The sequence below is a fragment of the Callospermophilus lateralis genome, chromosome 1 (genome assembly GCF_048772815.1).
Source record: "Callospermophilus lateralis isolate mCalLat2 chromosome 1, mCalLat2.hap1, whole genome shotgun sequence".
Lineage (NCBI taxonomy): Eukaryota > Metazoa > Chordata > Mammalia > Rodentia > Sciuridae > Callospermophilus > Callospermophilus lateralis.
In genome coordinates, this window is record NC_135305.1 from 126,291,876 (window position 1) to 126,314,759 (window position 22,884).

General features: G+C 45.0%; 1 protein-coding gene across 5 annotated transcripts in view; it reads right to left on the minus strand.

The window, feature by feature from the left end:
- Window positions 1-9,941: 9,941 nt before the first annotated feature.
- Znf10 (zinc finger protein 10) overlaps window positions 9,942-22,884 on the minus strand; it is a 29,846-nt gene continuing 16,903 nt past the window's right edge. For all 5 annotated transcript variants that reach the window (XM_076838364.2, XM_076838373.2, XM_076838383.2 and 2 more), the window contains one exon: window positions 9,942-16,547. In XM_076838364.2, coding sequence (XP_076694479.2) covers window positions 15,097-16,547 — 1,451 coding nt within the window. In that variant the 3' untranslated portion in view covers window positions 9,942-15,096. The remainder of the gene's footprint in view (window positions 16,548-22,884) is intronic.

Here is a 22,884-nt window from a genome sequence, read left to right on the forward strand (position 1 = left end):
ATTCCTGGGAAACTGTTAAAAGACGTTTAAATGGACATCAAAATTTAACTTTAGAAATTACGAATTTGGAAAAAACTATTATGGACACCTTTAATAAGACATTACCTGAACTAACAGGATCTGACATTTTACAAAAATTGTCTTCAAGTATTGCTAATTTAAATCCTTTAAGTCATTTCTCTACCTTGTTGTCAGCTTCTTTAGGTAACACTGTAATAATTTTTGTTTTGTGTTTTGTTTTGTATTTAGTCTTCCAACGCTGGAAAAATCGAAGGAAACTGAAACATGAAACCTCTCTTATCGCTTCTGCTATGGCTCATTTACAAAAACAAAAGGAGGGGGATGTAGAGACTCAGATGTGACTGTGTTACTATTACTGTCCTTGATGGAGTTTGCCTGCAAATGGGATATTCTGTCAAGTCATAGATAGGTAACAGCGGACATGCTTGAAAATGAGGTATCTGCTGTCCTTGGGAGGACTTGCCTGCAAATGGGATGTTCTGCCAAGTGGAGGGCGCTGAGAAAAATTTTATTATCTGTTCTTAACAAGAGCAGAGCTCAGAGTAGATTAGCCATGAGAAGTGGGTCACTTCTGATTAGAAAGTAAAACTTCTGTGTGCTATGTTTAATTAGCTGAAAGACCTGATTTATTGCTGTTGGAAGGCTGCCTTCTTTGTTCACAATACTATAAAAAGATTGCTTGTACACAATAAGGGACTTTTTTTCCTGCTGCTGCTTTGCTTGCTCTGCTTCTTCTTTCTTTTCCCATGCTGATCTGCATGTGAATTACTGCAACAGAGTCACATCCCAGTTCTTTTTAATTTTGTTTTTCAAATATTTGAACATGGTCTCACTGAATTGCTTAGGTCCTCACTGTGTTGCTGAGGTTGAGTTGGGAACTTGTGATTCCCTTCTTCAGCCTGCTTTTTCACTGGAATTAGTCATGCAATCTCTTCAGCAAGGAACCTTTTTTGTCTATTCAGGGGTAATGAAAATGCACCCTGGAGTGTATGTAGGGACTGTTTCAGCATGAAGATGTGAACACGACATGTTTCTCTTGATTAATTATCTCTTCTTGTTAGATTTAATTTTTCTGTATTTTAAATTTTTTGCATCTGTAGCCATCTCTCACAAATTATGACATAATCTTATATATACTGTGCCTGTATGTGTGTGCAAAATTTAGTGTGTAGTATAATTTTGTACATAGAAGTATGTTATAGAATAGTACACAAGATTCATTGGTAAAATGTATCAATCCTTATTTGCAGCATTTTAATTTTTTTTTTTTTAGTTTTCATTTCCCTACTTCCCTTGAGTACATTTTCTCTCATATTGTTCATTTTTTTTTCACTAAAGTTGTTACCAAATAAATTATGTAACTCTAGTCTCATAATTAAAAAACTTTTTCCAGGTCAAAAAAAAAAATCCTCTGAGAAACTCTACAATGCAATCTGGCTTCTTTTTTGTTTTTTTGTTTTGTTTTGTTTTTTTGGTTCTGGGGATTAAACCCAAGGGTGCTTTACCACTGAGTCACACCCCAGCCTTTTTTTTTTTTTTTTTTTTTTTTTTTTTCATTTTAAGACAGCATCTTGTTAAATTGCGGAGGCTGGCCTCCAACTTGTAATGCTCCTGCCTCTGCTTCCCAGGCGTACACCACCACATCCGGCCTCACTTCTTAAAACACACTTCCACCACCACTATTAAGCCCCACAACTCTTTATTCCAGCAATCCTAAAGAGCCCAAATTTCACCAACACAGCAGCTCATCTGAAGCTTCTCAAATGTGTACACGTGGCTCCCTTCACAAACTGGCGGTCAGTCCTCGTCCAGCACATTCACCTTCCCAAACTCCCTTCACAAACCTCTTTTCCGCTGGGCTGATTGTGCGTGCCTGTCATCCCTGCTACAGGTGCGGATGAGGCAAGAGGGCTGCAAGTTGGAGACCAGTCTGGGCAACTCAGCGAAACCTTGCTGGAAATGAGAAATGAAAATGGGCAGAAGCAATGGGTGGGAAGCCCCACGCCACCACGGGGAAACACGACAGCTCTGCAGCACGCCCACACTGACCCGCCTCCAGCTCGCCCCCGAGTCCGCAGATCCCTGCACCCTGTCTCCATACTCCGCACCTGCCCCGGGGCCACAAACCCAGGACAATCTTAGGAGTTAACCGACAAGTGCCCGAGACGCAGTGACCGCCAGCGGGACAAGCTGGAGGGCAATGACCATCCGCCAACTCGAGGCTGGGTGGGCAGGAAGCCGACTGAAGGAGGAGAGCAGCCTGACCACTGGCAGAGCTCCCTCCTCGCAGGCCGGGCGCCTGGCAGCCTTCCCGGGATGAGCGGAAGCCCCACTCACCCAGACTGCGGCCATGCGGATCCTACCGGCCATGCCTGGGAGGCCATGGGGCAGGGGCGCCAGCTCTGGCTCTGGGAGCAGCTCAGCAGCCCCTCAGTGTCCAAGACCACACAGGGGTCCGGTTGACAGCGACAGGCCCCGCCCCGCCCAAGCATGGGAAGTGCGTCATGCGGCCCAGCACGAGCAGAACTATAACTCCCATAGGCCTCTGCGTTGGGCGCCAGGGGGTGCCCCGGAGCCTCAGTGGCACGGCCTGCCCCTCACCCTGCCATAGCAGGGGTTCCAGACACCGCTACATGTTCCCGTTAATGACGTTCTCATGGACGAAAAAGCGAAAGACAGCGACCAGCAGCAGTCCCTGAGTTTGGGGAGCGTTGATCTTCCCGGAGGAAACACCTGGAGGGCGGAGAAGCCGCCTGTTGAGGATTGTTTTAAAATGTGAACAAAAAAGGAGGTTAACAGATCTGTTTGTTTACTTTCACCTTTCCTTTTCATTATATTTAATAATTCTCTTCAAGATAATGTAAATTGTTAAGAAAATTGTTTTCTTTTAGTGCCTTCTGGAATTTTACATAATTTTTTCTTTAGCCATTATTGCCAGAATTCCTATCTTCATCCCAGTGCCAGTGAAGACAAAGATAAAACCAATCTACAGCTTCTGCAATAGCTATCACTGAACTGCTTGCAGAACTTGCCTGGACTATGTGTCACTTGTATGCATTATGAACTCACTTGTATGCATTGTGAACTATCTGTTGATGCAGAGACTTGTGGTAGTGTTGGGGTATTTTTGCTGATGGTGTCATCGGTGGTACAATTTTATCTTCCTCCCTTCTGCTTGTCATGATCGTTCAGCTAAAATTTGGGGGCCAACAGAGGTGAGGCAAAGAACCTCACCCCACCCCACCGCCCCCCCCGCTGGTACAAAGACCTCAACACAGGTGTGGCTGTATACTGGACCGGTAGTCAGTGACGGGTAAGATCCAATTACAATGGTACCAACCTAAGATAACAGGTAAGGACCATATGTACTATTGGACAACCTAAGGCAGGCACGATCCCTAAGCCACATGCTTGTTGTTTAAACAGAGAGGGGGAGATGTTGAGAGCCACAGGCGAAGGGGCCCCAGCAAACTTTCAGACTGCCAGATGATGATTGGCTCACAGCGGCCCCAGCAACATCTAGCTGATTGGCTCCTCTGCGGTGATGCTCATTGGGCTGTTTCCCTGCCCTTTCAGGCCACGGAGCTGCTCATTGGGGGACTTTTTTGGCTCCGCCCATGTGACCCAGCCAATCGGCCTCAAGAGCAGGAGGATTGTGGGAGGTGGAGAGGCTGGTGGTTGAGGGAGTGGCTTGTGGGAAGCCGGTGGTGGCAGTTGGGCTCTGAGGGTTTTTTCCTGAGGAGTTGTTTTGTTTGGCGTGTGTGGTTCTAAAAATGAAGTTAGTTTCTTTTGACAAGTGGCTCCTGAATTGTGCCCAGCCAGACTGCAGCAGCCGCCGGCCAGCCTCGCTCTCAAAACGCCTGGTCTGAATAGACTTCTTTAACTCCCAGCCTGGTCCCCGAATTTTAACAGAGCGACCAGTGGGCTTCTCTCGGCTTCAAAACCCTGTGGGTGGGCCTGGCACGGGGCAAGTGCTCTACCATGAAGCTACACCACAGCCCCTAGATCCCATTGGCTCTGGAGGCTGAGACATAATGGTCACTTGGAAGCTAGCCTCAGCAATTTAGTGAGGCCCAATCTCAAAAATTAAAAGGGCTGGGATGTCAATGGTTGAGGCACCCATGGGTTCAATCCCCAGTACCAAAAATAAAAACTGTATATGTTAACTTTTCTTCTTTATTACACTAAAATCCATTGATCTACCTTGCACTTTGGATTCTTCTATCATTTATTTTGTAACGTCATGCATTAGCCATTTGGGAAGTACCAGCTGAGTTGACATATTTCACTACACAATAAAATCGTCATCATCAATATCATTGATCTTAAGTATCATGAAACTGAAACTCACAATGGTAGACATAAGTTTCCTGAAATTACATTTTTCGACTTTTTTTTTTTTTTTTTTTTTTTTTTTTTGCCGTGCTGAGGCTCAAACCCAAGGCCTCAAGCATGCCAGGCAAGTGCTCTACCATGAAGCTACACCACAGCCCCAGAAAACTAATTTTATATTGTCAAAACAATACTAGCATTCTTTTCCTTAAAGTGACAAGTTCAATAGGTTGATTTAGGGGGGGAAAAATGTCAAAGTCTGTGGCCTTTTAATGCAAACTTCAGCTCCCAACCGAGGTAACAGTGCAGGTGATTTTACTTGGACAACCTCAGAACTTCAGTACACAACATAGAATGTTCACTGCAATCATAAGAAGGTATGCACTCAAGTGCTGGAATAAAATGAATTTTTACTGCTTCCTTAGGGACATTCTGAAGAAAAACTAGCCACTTTTTTTCCTGACATGCAGTTTTACCCTCCACTCTTTTTGCATTATCTGTGCAAAGGTTCACAACATAAATAACAGCTTACATTTGGGAATGTCAGTGGCCACTGTGAAATTCTAACCCCAACGTAGAACCACACATTATCTAATTGTGGTCTCTCTACCATCTCCTTTGGGAATGTTTCACGAACCCATTCTCCACTTTTGCTGCAGGGATGTCATGGAAGTCATGATGAGCTCTTTTCATTGCATCCTGTGAGGTGAACGGTGGTTCTGATTTGTCATATTGCTGAGGGTGTTTGTTACATTGCTGAGAAGTTTGTCACCTGGTTAAGATGTGTTGGTCAGCATCGTTGCCTTAAAGTTACTCATTTTCTCCGTGACTAATTAACGTGTCATAGTGAGGTAGCTGAGACTGTGTAAGTACCTCATTCCTCACTGAGCATGGAGACTTGGAATAACCTGATGCTGGTTGGTTCTTCACTTCATACCCACAGCCCCAAATCCTGCATTCTAAAGAAGAGGAAAGCACTTCTCGGCTGTGTTCTGTCCATGATTTTCTTGTAAATTTGCAGTTCTTCAAGTCTGATGAAAACAAGAGTCCAATGTTATGGTGGACAACCCCTGGATGTCAACGTTAATGTCAAGCTGAGCCTCATAAGGCTCTAAAGTCCTGAATGTGGCATCCCTGTCCCGGCACACAGCAGGAAGCTTCATGAGGTGGTCTCTGCCTGGACTCATCCAAATAAGGCTGCAGAGAATCCAATAGTTCCAATTGTAGTCAATCAAGAACATTTTTGTCTCCACTGTGCTCCTTCTGCAGACAGGCCCTGCACCTCCACCCCACTCCTGCCACATACCCCAACAACCCTTCTCCCTGCCACTTTATTTAAATTGTAGCAAAAAACACAGGACAAAGATTTACCACCTTAATGTTTCTTAAATATACAATTACTGGTATTAAATGATCTAACCAAGCAGTCCAAAATTTCTGCCCTTAGTCTTGCCTTTATGGTCCACTTTTTTTTTCCTGAGTCTATAACCACAAATTCAGGTAACAAGCAGGGAACACTGAGAATGCACACAGATACAAAAACGTTTAAAATCTGAACACAGAACATGGTTCTCCCCTGGCAGCTGCCTTGGGAATAGAGACAGGTTGAGGGAGGGAGAAGCAGCTTCTCTCTGCCAGAATCCCTGCTGCAGCCTGAGATCAGACTTGGGAGATATTGTAGTAATTCACTTGCAGGTCAGCATGAGAAAAAAAAGAAGAAGCAGAGCAAGCGAAGCAGCAGCAGAAAAAAAGTCCTTTATTGTGTACAAGCAATCTTTTTATAGTATTGTGAACAAAGAAGGCAGCCTTCCAACATCAATAAATAAGGTCTTTTAGCTAATTAAACATAGCATACAGAAGTTTTACTTTCTAATCAGAAGTGACCCCCTTCTCATGGCTAATCTATTCTCGGCCCGGAGTATGTTGAGCTTTCCTCTTTGTTAAGAACAGATAATAAAATTTTTTCTCAGCGCCCTCCTAGCCCACTTGGCAGAACATCCCGTTTGCAGGCAAGTCCTCCCAAGGACATCAGACACCTCGTTTTCAAGCATGTCCGCTGTTACCTTATCTAAACCTTGAAGGAGCCTCTCGTTTGCAAGTAGGCCCTCCCAAGGACAGCAGACACCTCATTTTCAAGCATGTCCACTGTTACCTATCTATACCTTGACAGAATATCCTGTTTGCAGGCAGACTCCATCAAGACAGTAATAGTAACGCAGTTATATCTGATTCTCTACAGGAGAGGATCCCAGGGTTCTGGTAACTAAACTGCTAGAGTCTTCGGAAAACACTGGTGCCATATCTGAATCATTCTGAGACTAGGATCTTTTGCCTCTGTCGGGCTGCACAGTGCACAGTACACGGGCGAGTGCTAGAAATACATCAATTCGTCATGTACCGGTAATGTCAGTAACTGAGGATGCCCGGGCCTTGTAGGGCTCAGGGGCAAAGCCCTGCACAGCATGCAGGAAGCCATGGGTTCCTTCCCCAACACCATAAAAACAGACTTCTCTTTGCTTTCCCTCTGTCCAGCATGATGGCCAGCCCTTCAGATGCAGAGGCAAAGAGCAGCAGAAGAGATGCAGACACCAGCCCGGGACATGTGGTGTGGCACCCAGCTCCTCTGCTTCTGGTCACAACCCCAGAAGAGTCACTGAACTCATAAAGCAAAGCGTTAATGGACACTAAAGGAGGCAGCATGTGACTCAAGATGCACACAAACCATGCAGGATGTTTTCTTCACCTCTCTCTTCACCTGGAGATGGCGTTCTAAGTACAACAGGGACAGGGCAGTTGGAGTCTGGGTAAGCATTCCTCTGGGGAGAGCAGTAAGCACGAGGGCAGCCTGCACTCAGTTCTATCTCAGAACAGGTAACTCCAACACCACCCAACTATGGACCAGGGACTACCTTATCACATCTCTGCCACAAGTTTGCTAGTTTTTTTGCTTTTTAAATTTTTATTTAATTTATATTTTTTACTGGTACCAGGGATTGAACCCAGGAGCACTCAACCAGAAAGCTACATCCTGAGCCCTTTTTATTTTGAGACAGGGCCTCACTAAGTTGCTGAAGCTGGTCTTGATCTTGCAATACTTTGGCTTCAGCCTGCCAAGCCACTGGGATTACAGGTGTGCACCACTGTGCCTGGCTTGCTAGTCTTCAAATGAAGCTCTCCCATTTCCAAATCTTGCTAAATTTGGCCAAATTACTTAAAATTTCCAAACCCTAATTACCTCAAAGTTTCTAAACCCTGTAGAACGGGGTTGGAGGGGTAATGTTAATTCTTTATAGGATTGATTTAAATATGCAGTTACCTGATCATGAAAGGGCCTGGCACATTGTTGCCTCATGTTATGCTATCCCTGGAGCTGCCAACATCAGCACCTATCATATAACTACAACCTTCAGTAGCAGCTGCAGATCTCCTCCTTGCCCTGCAAACCCTGGTTTTCTACACATTTTAGAAATCATTTTTATTGCTGGGCACAGAGGTGCATGCCTGTAATTCCAGCAGCTTTGGAGGCTGAGGCAGGAGGATCCAGAGTTCAAAGCCAGCCTCAGTAAAAGCTAGGTGTTAAGCAACTCAGTGAGACCCTGTCTCTAAATAAAATACAAAAAGGGCTGGGGGTTGGCTCGGTGGTCCAGTGCCTGGGAGTTCAATCTCTGGTACACCCCAAAAATCAATTTTATTGAGGTAAAACTTACATATAACAGACTGGACCCATTTAAAGGGTGTTGTTCCATGAGTTTGATAAATGAACAGTGGGAACCAACAGGGCCAAGAGAAGATGGCTTTAGCGATTCCCAGGTCAAGCTGACCAGTCCCTCCTCACCGAGCCAGAAAACCCCTGACAGGTCTGGATCTGCTTTCTGAGACCAGGTTCCATCTGTGGAACTTGACAATGCAGTCCCATGGTCTGTGCTGTTTCTCACTCCCTGTACTAGACTTACCCTCCTGCTGGCTGCGTCCCCAGCCAGGTGTTATCAGAATTCCATTCTATTCAATACCATTTGCTCATTCACTCACACATCCTATGTCTGTGTCTATTCCTGTTTCAGCTACTGTGAACAGTGCTACACATTCATCTACATGTTCCTGAAGGGACATATTTTCAATTCCCTTGGGAAATACAGTGGATTTGATGGTCATACAGTTAATTGTTAAATATTTCGAGAACATGCCAAACTAGTTTCCAAGCAGATGAGCCATTTTACAGCCCACCAGCAATGTCAGTTCTAACCCCCCCCCACCCTCCACCCCATACTTCGTCTGGTTCTCCTTGGCCATGACACTGGATGTGAAGTGCTAGCTCCTCCTGGTTTTGATTTTCATTTCCCTATGCTGAGCATCTTGTCATGTGTCTACTGACCACTCATGTATTCATTTGTGAAGCATGTGAAAATATTTGCAGTTTCTAATTGGATTGTTAAAACGTTATTCTCCTTTGGGTACAACAGAGAAACTCAAAGGAAAGAAGAAAACAATACAGATGGCATATATTGGGAGTAGCAGGTGAACACTCTGTACTCATCCTCATAACTGTCACAATCTCGACCCTTGGCCTCAGCTGCCCAAAGAGTTGGTGGGAAAGCCATATCAGAGAAGACATTACATATGCTAATAAAGAAATCTTACAGCCAAACAGGCTCCCCTTCCTCACCAAACTCAAATTCCTATGGAGGGAACAAATACTAAATCACATTTGAAAATCTGAGCAAGCTTGAAACTGAGGTTAAATAGCTATTGAACTTAAGGAAGTGACTAAAAGACTCCTCTCTGGCCCAGTCTGGTGAAATGCTTCAGGCATAGGTAAAAATGAGAGCGACCAGGTATTGGGGGGGGGGGTGCAGTATTAAACAGGGTACATACAGAACCCAAGAACTAACAACCAGGTCCAGGAGAATCTGAGACCATAGGAGAAAGGGCCAGGAATTCAGCGCTCATCAAGGCTCCTGGCCTGATGAGCCTGTGCAGAGCTGTGCTGCTGCTGTGGGAGGGCATCCACCTCTGCTTCCCACCAAGTGGGTAGAAAGGACGGCCAGCTCAGGCCTCAGTCTCCAGCAGGAGGCCTCCTTTTCTGGCTGGCCCTCTCCTGTGTGTGCATTCCTGCCAGCTTGGTTTCTGCTTTCTAGGAGAGCCAGCACACCTGCACCTGAGAGCTCACCAGTTGGCAGTTCTGGAGGCCTGGTACTCGGCTTTGGCTGCCATCTCTGAAGACCAACTGCAGTCACCCAAGTGGTTTCCAGCCTCAAGTCCTCTTGTTTGGGCATCATATCAACTCTGGCTCCTGTGACCACCTGCCACACTTCATCTTCCCCTATGGTCTCAGAATTCATTTTCCCAAATAATTTGTATATTGTTGGTAAAGAGAAATTAAGGTGTAAACAACCTTAGTATATTCAGTCATTGCTTCAATCAATGGCTATGTGGTTTTAGAGAGAAAGGGGGAGGTGCTGTCACCAGAGACCCAGCCCTCATTAATGCTTCATTACTAGAGAATGAGGCTCCAATTTCTCAGCATTAGGAACTGCACACAAGGTCACATCAAACACAACCACAAACATTTTCTTTTATTTTTTTTTATTTTATTTTTTTATTTTTTTGGCCATAGTCTTGTCATTTCTGAAAAAAGCACTTCCTAGAATTAACTGCAATGGGAACACACTGTCTGTACCCAGAGGTCCTTCTCAACCCCACTCTGGACCCTCCAGTTGATGGAACATGGCTGTCAGGCAGAAAAACAGCCCAAGAGAGGAGTCAATTGGGTTGTATTCTTAAGTTATAGGGCTCTTTACATTTGGGATAGAAGTCTTTGTCAGATGTACGTGTTGTGACATACTCCTGTGACTCAGCTTTGTATAATATTTTTTATTCAGAATCCAATTACTTGCATTATGTTAGAAAAAATTCACTGTTAAGATTTTTTTTTTCCTCACTCATTTAGCACTTACTAACTGTTCAGAGCAGTCATTTCCAAGTGGAGAGGTTGTCTCACTCCAGCTCCACTGACCTGTGGGCAGCACGACTTCCTGTTCCCAAGATCTCACAACAGAACTTGCCTGCTGCCACCAACACCAGTGAGCTTGTAGACACCAGATATTGAGGATGAAGGTGGCCAGCAGGATGTCAAAAACGGCTCCCATCAATGGGCCCCTGGTCAGTCTCCACCTTCCCCTGCTTCCACAGGTTTTTGATGGTCTTGCAGTTCTGGGGATTAAACCCAGGGGTGCCTTACCATGGAGCTACATCCAGCCCTTTTAATTCTGAGACAAGGTCTAAGTTGTAAGGCTGGCCTCAAATGTTCAATCCTCCTGCCTCCAGAGTCTCTGGGATTACAGGCATGTGCCACAACACCCAGTGCATTTGTAATTTTTTTTGTACTAAGGATTGAACCCACGGGTACTTAACCACTGAACTACCTCCCCAACACTTTTTTATATTTTTATTTAGAGACAGGGTCTCACTGAGTTGCTAAGCACCTTGCTAAGTTCCCAGTCCTTCTGCCTCAGCCTCCCCAGCAGCTAGGATTGGTGTGTGCCACCACACTCAGCCTAATCAGTACTTTTTAAAGAGCTAAAGTTATTTCCATTCTGGGGATGAAACCCAGGGCTTCATGCATGCTAGGAACTGAACCCAGCTCTAACTCAACTACATCCCCAGCCCTTTTTTAAATTTTTGAGAGAGGGCCTTGCTAAGTTGCCCAGGCTGGCCTTGAACTTGTGAACCTCCTCCTCCAGTCTCATGAGTTGCTGGGATTACATGGTATGCCACTGTGCCTGACTGTAAAATTTGTGCTTCTGGTGCTGAGAAATCTTCCCCTACACTATTTTCCTAGATACCTTCACTGTCAGCTTTCATATTCAGCTCTGTGATGCATTCCAAGTTACTTCTTCTATGTACCTTGAAGTAAGGGGAGTCTTTCTCTGCCCCCACGCAAATACCTAGTTATTTCAGCAGCATTCATTGAAAACTCTTTCCTACACCAAATTATTTGGACACTTTATTCAAAACTGGAGAATCTAGGTGTAGACTGGTTTCTAGACTTCGCATCTTACTGACTTACTTACATACCCAGGCTGATGCCAATAATACACCGTACTACTAACACAGTTCTGTGGTAAAGCTGTGAAATCAGGTAGTGCAGCCCTCATACTTGGGGGTTTTGTTGTTGTTCACTCATTTTTGGCAGGACTATCTTGAACCAGGTTTCTTTGAGTGCTAGGCAGCACTCCACTCTACATCTGCAGCCTCCTTTCATTTTCAAACAGGGTCTCCAAAGTTGCTCAAGCTGGTCAACTTTTTTCTTCTTCAGAAATTCTTTTGTTTTTCCTAGGCCCTTCTCATTGCCATTTAAATTTTTGATTACTTTGTCAATTTCCATATGAATGCCTCTAAATCTAAAAAGACTAATCTGTGGAGCACCACCACACTGAGCTTCCCAACCTTGGCTATGGCAGGGACACTCTTCTTTTATGGTGCTGGGTGCTTCATAGGAGGGCAGCTGGCTCGTGCCCCTGCACTTCCCATGCTCACGGTCTGCCTGCCATCTTCTGGCAGCATCCCTCACTAACTGCCGGGGGCCCCCTAACACTGCATGCCTCTGCTGTGGCACGCGGACTGAGAGCCGGCTTCCTTTCCTGTGGCCTTGCTCAAGTTCCTCATCAAGATTACTTGCAAACATGAGTTTCTGAAGAGAAAAAAAAATTATATCACTGAGGGGACTGTTTTCCTGATTCTAAAACTAGCTTATGTTCCTCAAGGAAACTTTGTCAAGAATAGAAAAGTAAATTTAAAAGTAGAATGAAAAAAAGAAGAGCAAACTCCAGTTCTCCCAGCAGGAAGGTAAACTTTCCACTCACTGGTTGGTCTGGGTGGCACTGTCTGCTGTCTAAGGAGGCGTTCACTTAAGCAGCTATGCTCGCTCCATGCTGACCCTGCTTGAGCTTGCTTCACAGTGTGTGGCAGCACTGACACTTTCCAATGCTGTCAGACTTCTGGTACATGACGTGCCACACCTTAGTTATGCCATGTACGACTGTTCTGCTATTGGGTACTTTTTATTATTTTGCAAATGATGCACTATTGTAAGCAACACTTCAGCTAGACACCTGTCAGGTGTTGTCAGCAGAACTACCTACAGCCCTCACAAATGCACCTACCAGGTGTGGCTTGCATGTCATGTCAGTCCACACAACAGCCCTCTGAAGCAGGTATTAGTAGTATCCTCCTTGAAAGGTTGAGGAACAACAGCCACAGGTATCAGAAAACCCGAGGCCCACTTAAAGGGCTACTCTGACATTCCTGTGAAGAACTACAGCCGTGATGAAAACCGTGGACAGGAGCACACTGCATGTGAACAGCATGGGGAAATGAGCAGCCCTGGATCTCACTGGCTCTACCACCACTGATGTTCTCCCCACTTTATCACAAAGCATAAGTTATGAGGGGCTGTGCTCCTTTACAAGACTCTGATTCCAGCCACCATCCTAGTTCTTCCCAGGAGAGATCACAATCTACTTGTCTCTGCAATGTTATCATTCAGCCATCTGAGCATCACCTGTGCTATAAAATGGCAAACCATAGTCAGTCCCCACTGTTAACTGAGAAGCACACTGCAACACTGAAGCCAAGGCAACTGTTGCTTGGGAGCAGCACTGCAATAGGAAAATGTGGCATAGTAAACTGCAGATGTACTCATGGAGGTGGCCAAGGGGAGGTTTTTAAAGGCAAAAACAAGGACACCATGTACTTTGAAAGATGACTGGCCATAACCATGAAGGCTGAACACAGCTTCTGGGCAGGCATCCCCATGAAGGGCCATCTGTGTGAAGCCTCGTGGCCTCAGAGTGCACGTGTGGCTCGGTGAGCATCTTATCAAAGTCACTACCAGGCAATCATGCGTGATAGCTCTTCCTTCACAACCTTGTGGCTTTATTTTTTTTATTAGGGTTGACGCAAGCTACTTCACTTTGATTTTGACACTTTTCACAACACACACACAAGATTCATTTAAAGAATGAAACAGAAAATTAAAGCAGATCCTATTCCTGAATCTTTTTTGGGTAATGGACTTACCAGAGAATCTGAAGATTGGGGTCTCCCCCCTAGAAGACCTCTGTACCAACAAAACAATTTTGCATACAATATTAAAAGCTGTTACTGATCCTCAGGAATTAAACCATAATCCCAGTAATTGTCAGTAACTTTCACAGGTAAATTCTGACTTAGGCAAAAGGGAAAAACATGTATGAGTGGAACTGTATGGCCCCAGAAAATTTAGAATCAATAGGAACCTTGGTCAACAGGTAGTTGTCAGGCACCTGAGAACCCAGGAAGCAACAAGCACATGTAAATTAGGTGACAAGTAACATTCAGTGGGGGAATATATTAACAATCATGGTAATGGTGACAAAGAACTTGGCACACGTGAGGCCCTCTTCTAAGCTGTCACACTCACTCTCAAACACTCACCTCGATGATCCAAGGTACATGCTCCCCTCATCTCCAGCTTGCTGGGAGGCTGTCTGCACTTCAGGCAGAGAGAAGCCAAGCAGATGCCCACTGAACACCAGCTAGTCAGGGAAAGAGGTGGGATTTCACCCTGGGCATTCCAGCTGGAGTACATGCCCTCAGGCAGTAAGTCTCCTCTACAAAGGGAAAGGATTTGGCAGTGCTGGGTTGTCTGGTGCGCACATGTGCTCTTAATATTGCCCAGGTTCCTGCTCCTGATCCAATGGTGACCCTCCCTTGAGTATCCAAATGCCCAACGATCCTCTAAGTCTCCACATCCAGAGAACTGCTTCATTTTAAAATGCTTAGGAACATTCAGCACCTTTTTGCAAAGAATGGAACTCTAAGGCCCCAGACAATTTAGAATCAAAAGGAACCTTGGCCAGCAGGTGGTCCTCAAGCTTCCTGGATACTGAAGAAACTAGATGTCCTTTCTGAGCACTTTAAGATGTCTTAACAATTATTTCAGCAACACTGAATAGACTATAAAGCTCAAATCCCATAACCTAACATGTCAGTTTTTTCCATTTACCAAGACTTTCTCATCTTTCCACTGAATTCTTGCCCTCGTGGAACTGTATTTAAAAATGAGTTATCACCCAGTAGTATAAATGTGTCCTTTACTGTTTGACATGAGAGGCATTTTCCTTGCTGCTAACCAAAGTGTGGCCTAGCCAAGATGTCAACCTCAGAAGAGCCACTGAGCAGCACCTGGCCAAGGGAGGGCATCTTGCCAGCTTGATGCAGCAGCCCAGCTGTTCTTGTTCTCAGCAAGCCACTCCCCACACAGGCACCCTCGTCTCTTCTCCTTCTGAGGACAGCAATGAGGCTGGATCATCCCCAACCACCACCCTCACAGCTCCTCCTCAGGCTAGCACTTTCGGTTGGTCAATAATGCTTCATAAACTTGGACTTGTGTACTGAAATGAAATTAGTGGATTTTTCCTACTCTAGGACCTTTTTAGGGGGGTACTGGGTATGGAACCTAGGGATGCACTGCTGCACCCCAACCTTTTTAAAGTTATTCTTTATTTTGAGAAAGGGTTGCACTGTTGCTGAGCTTGGTCTTGAACTTGCGATCCTTATGCCTCATCCTCCAGAGTAGCTGGGATCACAGGTCTGGCCACCATACCTGACTCCACATATGTCCATGTGCAGAGCTTCTCTCCAGGTGTTCTGCAAAGCTCTGGGTGAAGGATGCCCTACAGTGACCACACCAGCCCTTGCTTCCTAGTACGCCTTTTCTGGAATGCAGGTGAGGGCAGGGCTTCCTGCAAGCTCAGCCCCACACTGATGGCAGGTGAAGAACTGCTCCCCAGTATGCCCTACCTGATGGACAACACAGGGGGAGTCCTGGCTGAGGGCGAGGCCACACTGCTGACACCTATAGGTCTCCTCTCCAGCGTGGGTCTTCTGGTGCTTCACAAGGTCATTCTTGCGGATGAAGGCCTTCCCACACTGGCAGCACTCGTACGGCTTCTCCCCAGTGTGGATTCTCTGGTGCACGATGAGGGCAGAGCTCTGGCTGAAGGACTTTCCACAGTCGTGACACTCGTAAGGCTTCTCTCCAGTATGGGTCCTCTGATGTGAGAAGAGGTGCGAGCTGCGACCAAAGCACTTCCCACAGTCCTTACATTCGAAAGGCTTGAGGCCAGTGTGGATCCGGTGGTGCACCACCAAGTGGGATCTCTGGCTGTAGGACTTCCCACACTCACTGCACTCGTAGGGCCGCACTCGGACGTGAGTTCTCTGGTGCAGAATGAGGTGCGTGCTCTGTCGGAAGGCCTTCCCACATTCGGGGCATTCGTAGGGCTTCTCTCCTGTATGTGTCCTTTGGTGCCGAATGAGCCTGGAGCTGTGGACAAAGGATTTTCCACACTGACCGCATGTGTACAGTTTGTCCCCAGTGTGTGTCCTCTGGTGGGTGACCAGGTGGGAGAACCAGCTGAAGGACTTTCCACACTCTTTACACTCATAGGGCTCCTCGCCAGTGTGCGTCTTCTGATGCCCAACAAGGTGGGAACTCCGGCTGAAAGACTTTCCACACTCTTTACATTCAAAGGGCTTCTCTCCAGTGTGAATGAGCTGGTGCCTGGTAAGATTGGAGCGCCAGCTGAAGAACTTTCCACACTCCTTACACTCATAGGGCTTCTCCCTGTGTGTGCCCGGAGACACATGGAGGGATGTTCCGGGATCAAGAGGGCTGCTGCCAGCAGGGCACTTGCAGGGTTGGCCTCCTGTGTGAGCTCTCGCACACTCAATCAGGTGGATGTTTTTGCAGAAGGCCTGGCCACACTCCCCACTGTCACCCACGAAGTGCCCCTGATGCCCCCTAAATGCCAGGTCATGTTTCATGCTTCTCTCATCTGAGCCCCGTGTGTGGAAATACTCCCTCAGCACTAGCTGAGCAGGAAGGAGGCAGCTGCCCTTATACTTACCACTCTCACACACCCTGCCTGGAGGAAAGACTTTCTTCGGGGTGAAGGCCACTTGCCTCAAATGTCTGTCTTGGTTCTCCTGATACTTGCCCAACGAGTCTTCACATTTCCACACATCTTCCAATGACAGATACCAGAGATCCTTTCTTGCCATTCCTTCTACTTTAATGCCACAGGGTTTTTTATCTTGAGAAATGTTCTTACTGGAAACAGGTGATTTCATTTCAACTTTAGTATCCAAATCTGAAAGAAATGAAAAGCTCTCTTCGATTAAAGTGCTGAGGTAGGAATGGTGGGGAGTACATGAAGTCAGGAGACATAGGAGTATAGAGCTGCCTTCAGGGTCGTGCGGGAGAGAGGAGGTGGATGAGCAGCCAAGCGCCACGCCACACACACAGAAGAAACACCACATGAAGGGGAGGTGTGGTTGGTGCACAACCACTGGGACCAAGACGCAGCAGTGGCAGGAAAAGGGAAATGCCAGACGGGGTACTCACGCACTGCTAAACTTCCCCTTCACAGGGCATGAATCCTGTGCAAGCACGGTCTCAGGGCAACAGCACTTGGAGGTGGCAAAGCCTTAGGAAGGCCTCATAGAAGGTTTTGAGGTCATGGTGTACCCTGGAGGGGATAGGGGGACTCGGGTCTCTTCCTGTTGAAGTGGGGCTCTGTTCACTGTTTGCTCCTGCCACAGAGTACCATTCCCCAGAGACAAGGCATCACAAGCCTGCCTGGCTATAGATTGGAACCTTCACAACTGTAGTTAACTATCTCAAGTGGGTTTTTTTGGTTGGGGGACTGGGAATTGAACCCAGGAGCATTTTACCATGGAGCCACATCCCTAGCCACTTCCATTTTTTGAGACAGGGTCTCACTAAGTTGCTGAGGCTGACTTGAACTTGCAATTCTCCTGGCCTCAGACTCCCAAATCACTGGGATTACAGGCATGAGCCACTACACCCAACCTCAGGTACTCTTCTATAGTGACAGAAAAATAACACAGACATCAAGATTAACAACTTATATATGATAATCACTAAAGAAAACTAACTCAGAACCTCAAGTCTTTCCCATCATCTCCTAGACTTTCTGCCTACCTGCTGTCTATTGATATTAACTACAAATTATTTCCCCTATTTAAGTGTGACATTTGTTTGTCAATACCTTTTAGGTAAAATGCTTGGTTCCAAATCTAAAAAACAAAACACACTACTTATACAATTCCACTTCTTACACAAATAAGGAGGAACTGTACCACCTAAGGAGACATGGTTAAGTCCTAATGCCCAATAATTCAAAATGTGGCCTTACTTGGAAATACGACCACTGTAGATGGAAGTAGTTAAATGAGGCAGTACTGTAGTACATTGGCTCCTAATTCAATATGACTGGTGAGCTTATAAAAGAAAAGACCCAGAAACAGACGTGAGTGGCCACCACATGGAGTGGTTCACCACAAGCTTGGGAGCCCCTGGCTGTGAGGCACTAGAAGAGGCAGGAAGAACCCTCTCCTAGAGGTCTGACATGTCCCTAATGGCACCTTGATTTTGAACTTTTAAGCCTCCAGAACCATAAGCAGTAAAGTTCAATTTTAAATCACCTGGTTTCTGGTTCAATTTGAGCATCCCTTATCCAAAATCCTTAAGACTCAAAAGTATTTTGAATTTTGGATTTTTTCATATGTTAGAATATCCACACATACATAACAAAATATTTTGGGGATGGGACTATGCCTAAAAACGAAAGTCACTTATGTTTCATATATACCTTACACACACAGCCTGAAGACAATTTTGTATTATATATAAATACATACATACATACATAGGTACATAGATAGATCTATACATATATACATTTTTTATATAAATAAATATATATATATATATATATATATATATATATATATATACACACACACACATATATGTGTATGTGAGTGTGTATGTATGAACCCAGGGGCACTTAACCACTAAGCCATATCCTCAACCTTTTTATTTTTTTTACTATGAGACAGGGTCTCACTAAACTGCTTAGGGCTTTGCGAAGTTGCTGAAGATGGCTTTGAACGTGCAATCTTCCTGCCTCAGCCTTCTGAGCCAATAAATTACAGGTGTGTGCCACAGTGCCTAGCACACAATATTTTTTTTTTTTTTTTAGAGAGAGAGTGAGAGCGGGGAGAGAGAGAGAGAGAGAGAGAGAGAGAGAGAGAGAGAGAGAATTTTTTAATATTTATTTTTTAGTTATCGGCAGACACAACATCTTTGTACGTGGTGCTGAGAATCGAACCCGGGCCGCACGCATGCCAGGCGAGCGCGCTACCACTTGAGCCACATCCCAAGCCCTGACACACAATATTTTTAATAATGTTGTGCATGAAACAAAGTTTGGATACACTGAACCATCAGAAAACAAAGGTGTCCGGGAGGCCAAAGCAGGAGTATATCCAAGTTCAAGGTCAGCCTGGGAAACTTAGCAAGACCCTACCTTGAAATGAAACATAAAAGGGCTGGGGACATTGGGACTGAGGTTGTGGCTCATTGGTAGCATGCTTGCCTAGCATGCATGAGGCACTAGGTTCAATTCTCAGCACCACATACAAGTAAATAAAATAAAGATCCATCAACAACTAAAAAAAAAATTTAAATAAAAGGGCTGGGAACATAGCTCTGTGGTGGAGAAGGGAAGGGAAGGAAGAGAGAAAGCAGGAAAGTAAGCACAGATGACTGTCTCCACACCCTGGGGACACCTATGGCTGCTTGGCACTACCACTGTCCTGACTGAATCTGTGCTACAGCAATCATTTTCTTACACTTATTCACACGTAAGGACTTAAGAGTGAAAAATACAACATGTCAATAACACAGTAAAAAAGAACAAAAACAAAAAGTTGCAGGCGCAGTGCACATGGAGGCCGCCTACTAAACTCCCTGGAAAACGTTCCACACCCATCTCTCTTCCCTACTATCAGCACTTGCTCTGCTCATTCTTCAGTGATCTACAGCACTACGGACCCAAGGCGAGGCTGGAGTGATGCAGTCACATTTAGGGAAAGGACATAGCATAAACACTGTTTCTGAAGAGTCTCAGCAAGACAAGCAGCTCAATTACCAAGGAAGAACTAAGGCTTGCAAGAAACCAGTGCAGCTTCCCCAAGGTGACTTGAGCCACTGGAGCAAAATCCTTATGAAATCAATCAGAAATACATTCCTGGCAATCCATGCCTCTTTATTGGCATAAAAATGGCCTGGCAAGAAACCGGCTCCTTTAAAAAAGAGAGTCCTAGAGCTTTCCTCACTTGCAGCAGGTCTGCAGAGCGCTGGGCAAGCTGCTCATCAACACATTCCAGCCTTGGTTCTGTTGGTTCCTGGGTCCTGCGGAGGCTTCTCATGGGGATAGTAGCATGACAGACTTGTTCTGGCATCAGGATAGTGACAGCTTCCACCAGTGCCAACCTTGGCCAGCTCTTCTGTGAATGTCCCCCTGCTTGGGCATCAGTAGATGCTTTATCACTGCCAATCTTTAAAATATATAGCTGTCTTAATTTCTGCAACCAACCATGAATATCCAGTTCCCCTGGATTTTCAGTTTATTGAGTTGAGCACACTGTCATGTGGCATATGTTAACTGATACTGATCATCTTTTGGATTCTTCTGATATACTGCAGACATTTTAATTTTCAGTTCATGCATTTTAAGTTTTCTTTCTATTTTTCAAGGTTTTTCCTTCTTTTCATCACTTCCAGCATGGCGTTCACCAGTCTATCCTTCTGTCCCTTCAGGTCATTCCAACAACGTATTTTTCTAAAATATGTTTCACATTTGAACTGCTGTTCAGTTTCTCAGGCAGCACCTTTTGTGCTACAGAAAGACACAAATGCTTGGGGGGCTGGGGATACAGCTCAATTGGTATAGAGCTTGACTTGCATGCTGTAGGCCCTGGGTTCAAAATGAAGAAGAAGAAAGAAGAAGAAGCAGCAGCAGCAGCAAGAAGAGAAGAAGGAGAAGGAGGAGAAGGAGGAGGAGGAGGAGGAATAATAAACAGTGTTGGAAAGATACAAATGCTTACACTTTTTCTTATCACCATTATCAACAGGGGCATCTGCAGGCCTTTTTGACATCTGAAGTCCTTTACACCACAGTCCAGAGAGTAAAGAAGACATAGAGTATACAAAGGGCACAGATCTTGGCCTCATGTGGGGAACTGGAAACCTGCCATTCATTATCCATATAACACACATCTTATTGCACTCTTTGAGCACGCTTGTGTAAGGAACACAGGCACACCTAGAAAAGGTACACCACAGCTGAGTGGGCTGGGAGTCTTTGCTTCCCTTGGGGACTAAATAAATTGTATCACATTCCTTCATATTGACAACAACATGCAGTACACCAAGTAACTCTACACTTTTGACATCGTGTCAGTGCTCAGAAAGTCTGGGTTTTATCAGGTGGTGCAATGTGCACACCTGTAATCCTACCTACTTGGGAGGCTGAGGCAGGACGAATACAAGTTCGAGGTCTGTTGAGAGCCACGGCCCAGTCAAAATGACGCCTGGCATTTGTCAGAGGGAATGTTTGAAAGATGACCAGCGAACCACTGAGATGATGATTTGAGTTAAGCTATATATAATTGCTGTGATGCTGGATTGATTGTATTGAATATTCTAATTGGGGCTAAAGCTTCCCACCAGCAGGGTTTGAACATTGGCGCTGGGGGGGGGGCCCCGACGACGACGTTTCGCGCCAGTGAAAGAAACAAAGAAGAGAAGGAGGGTCGTTAGACGCCATGCTGGGGTTTTTCTCTGGGATGCTGCTGCTGTTATATGTTTACCCAACAGGAAGCCTTAGCCCCAATTAGAATTAACTTCTTGGGCTCCGGAACTGACATATGGAAGAGCTTACCAATAAACGGGCGACCTAATATCTACCTCAGCCCTGCGACCTCTCCTTAGGCCTACATAAACACACAGCCTTTTGTAATAAAGTGGAAACCTCTTTGGTGATCTGCGTCGTGTGGTGCGGCGTCTTCCAGTCTTACAGGGGGGAGAAAAAGAGTTTCAGGTTTTAGAGTAGTTTGGATCTCAACTTTCCAGATTAGATGCTCAACTTGTACTTTTTCATGGCAGCTTTAGGAAACAAACACGAGCAACATGATCTCTGTGCCCAGCCAGTTGCCTGGGTGACTTCTTTTTAAACGCCCACTCCAATATCCTCATTTTCATGACCATTAGAGTTCCTAGTTTCTATTCTGCCCTGATGATTCTTGGTCCCCTTTCCATTACCCAAGGCATCAGAGAATCTCAGAGTGGCTTTTCAAACTACAAATGGCAACTGCAAGACTCTAAAATGGACATTGATATGAAGGGGCTGCACACTGGTAAAGAAGAGTCTGAGTGTGGTGTCTGAGCATGAGCGGTGTGCTCTCCATCACCAATGTCCTAGAAACCCTGATTTACCAGGAAACACTGTTACGCAAATACATCACCCATCAAACTGCAGCACCTGTCAGTCAACATTTCTAAAGCATCGGTTCATTACACTGATGGTTTTGATGATGAAGTTCATTAAGTCTTGTAGATTTATTTAAATTCCATGTGTTTGATAACATGGAGTTTCAATATTTCATTTGACAACAAATTATCAATAGACATCTAAATTATTTTATCAACAAATATCTAAACTGCTCAATCTAGTTAATGACTGATATTTTTGGAAACTTCTCAGTTAACATCTAGGAAAACTTGCTGAATGAATGAACACTAAATAAAAGAAATAAGAAAAGGAAGCAAGAAAATAGAAAAAGCTTTCCTCCCAGGCCCAAAGCAGTTGACTGATCAAGTTCTTACAAGTGAGCCAAAGCAATCCTCAGTGAGAAAAGTGAAGCCGGAGGCATCATAATATCAGACCTTAAAGTATACTATAGAAACAAAACCAGCATGGTACTGGCACCAAAACAAACATGAAGACCAATGGAACAGAATAGAAGACATAAGAGACAAACCCACATAAATATAGTCATTTCTCATACTAGACAAGGTCCCATAAACACACATTGGAGAAAAGATAGCCTCTTCAACAAATAGTGCTGGGTAAATGGGAAATCCACATGTAACAGAATGAAATTGAACCTTTATATCTCACCCTGCACAAAACTCAACTCTGCGTGAATCAAGGACCTAGGCATTAGACCAGAGACCCCCGTTCCTACTAGAAGAAAAAGCAGGCCCAAATTTCCATTATGTTGACTTAGGAACTGAATTCCTCAATGAGACTCCCAAAGCACAAGAAGTAAAATCAGGAATCAATAAATGGGATGGGATCAAACTTAAAAGCTTCTTCACAGCAAAGGAAACAAACTAGAACATGAAGAGAGACCCAACAGAATAGGAGAAAATCTTTGCCACCTGCATATCAGAGCATTAATCTCCATGATATATAAAGAACTCAAAAAACTTAACACCAAAAACACACATAACTCAATGAATTCATAGGACTCGTAAGACTCAAATATTGAGGCATCGGAAATGCCTTCCAGGTGTGCACATCAGGTACTGGTGAAAAGGTGGAGAAACAGTTC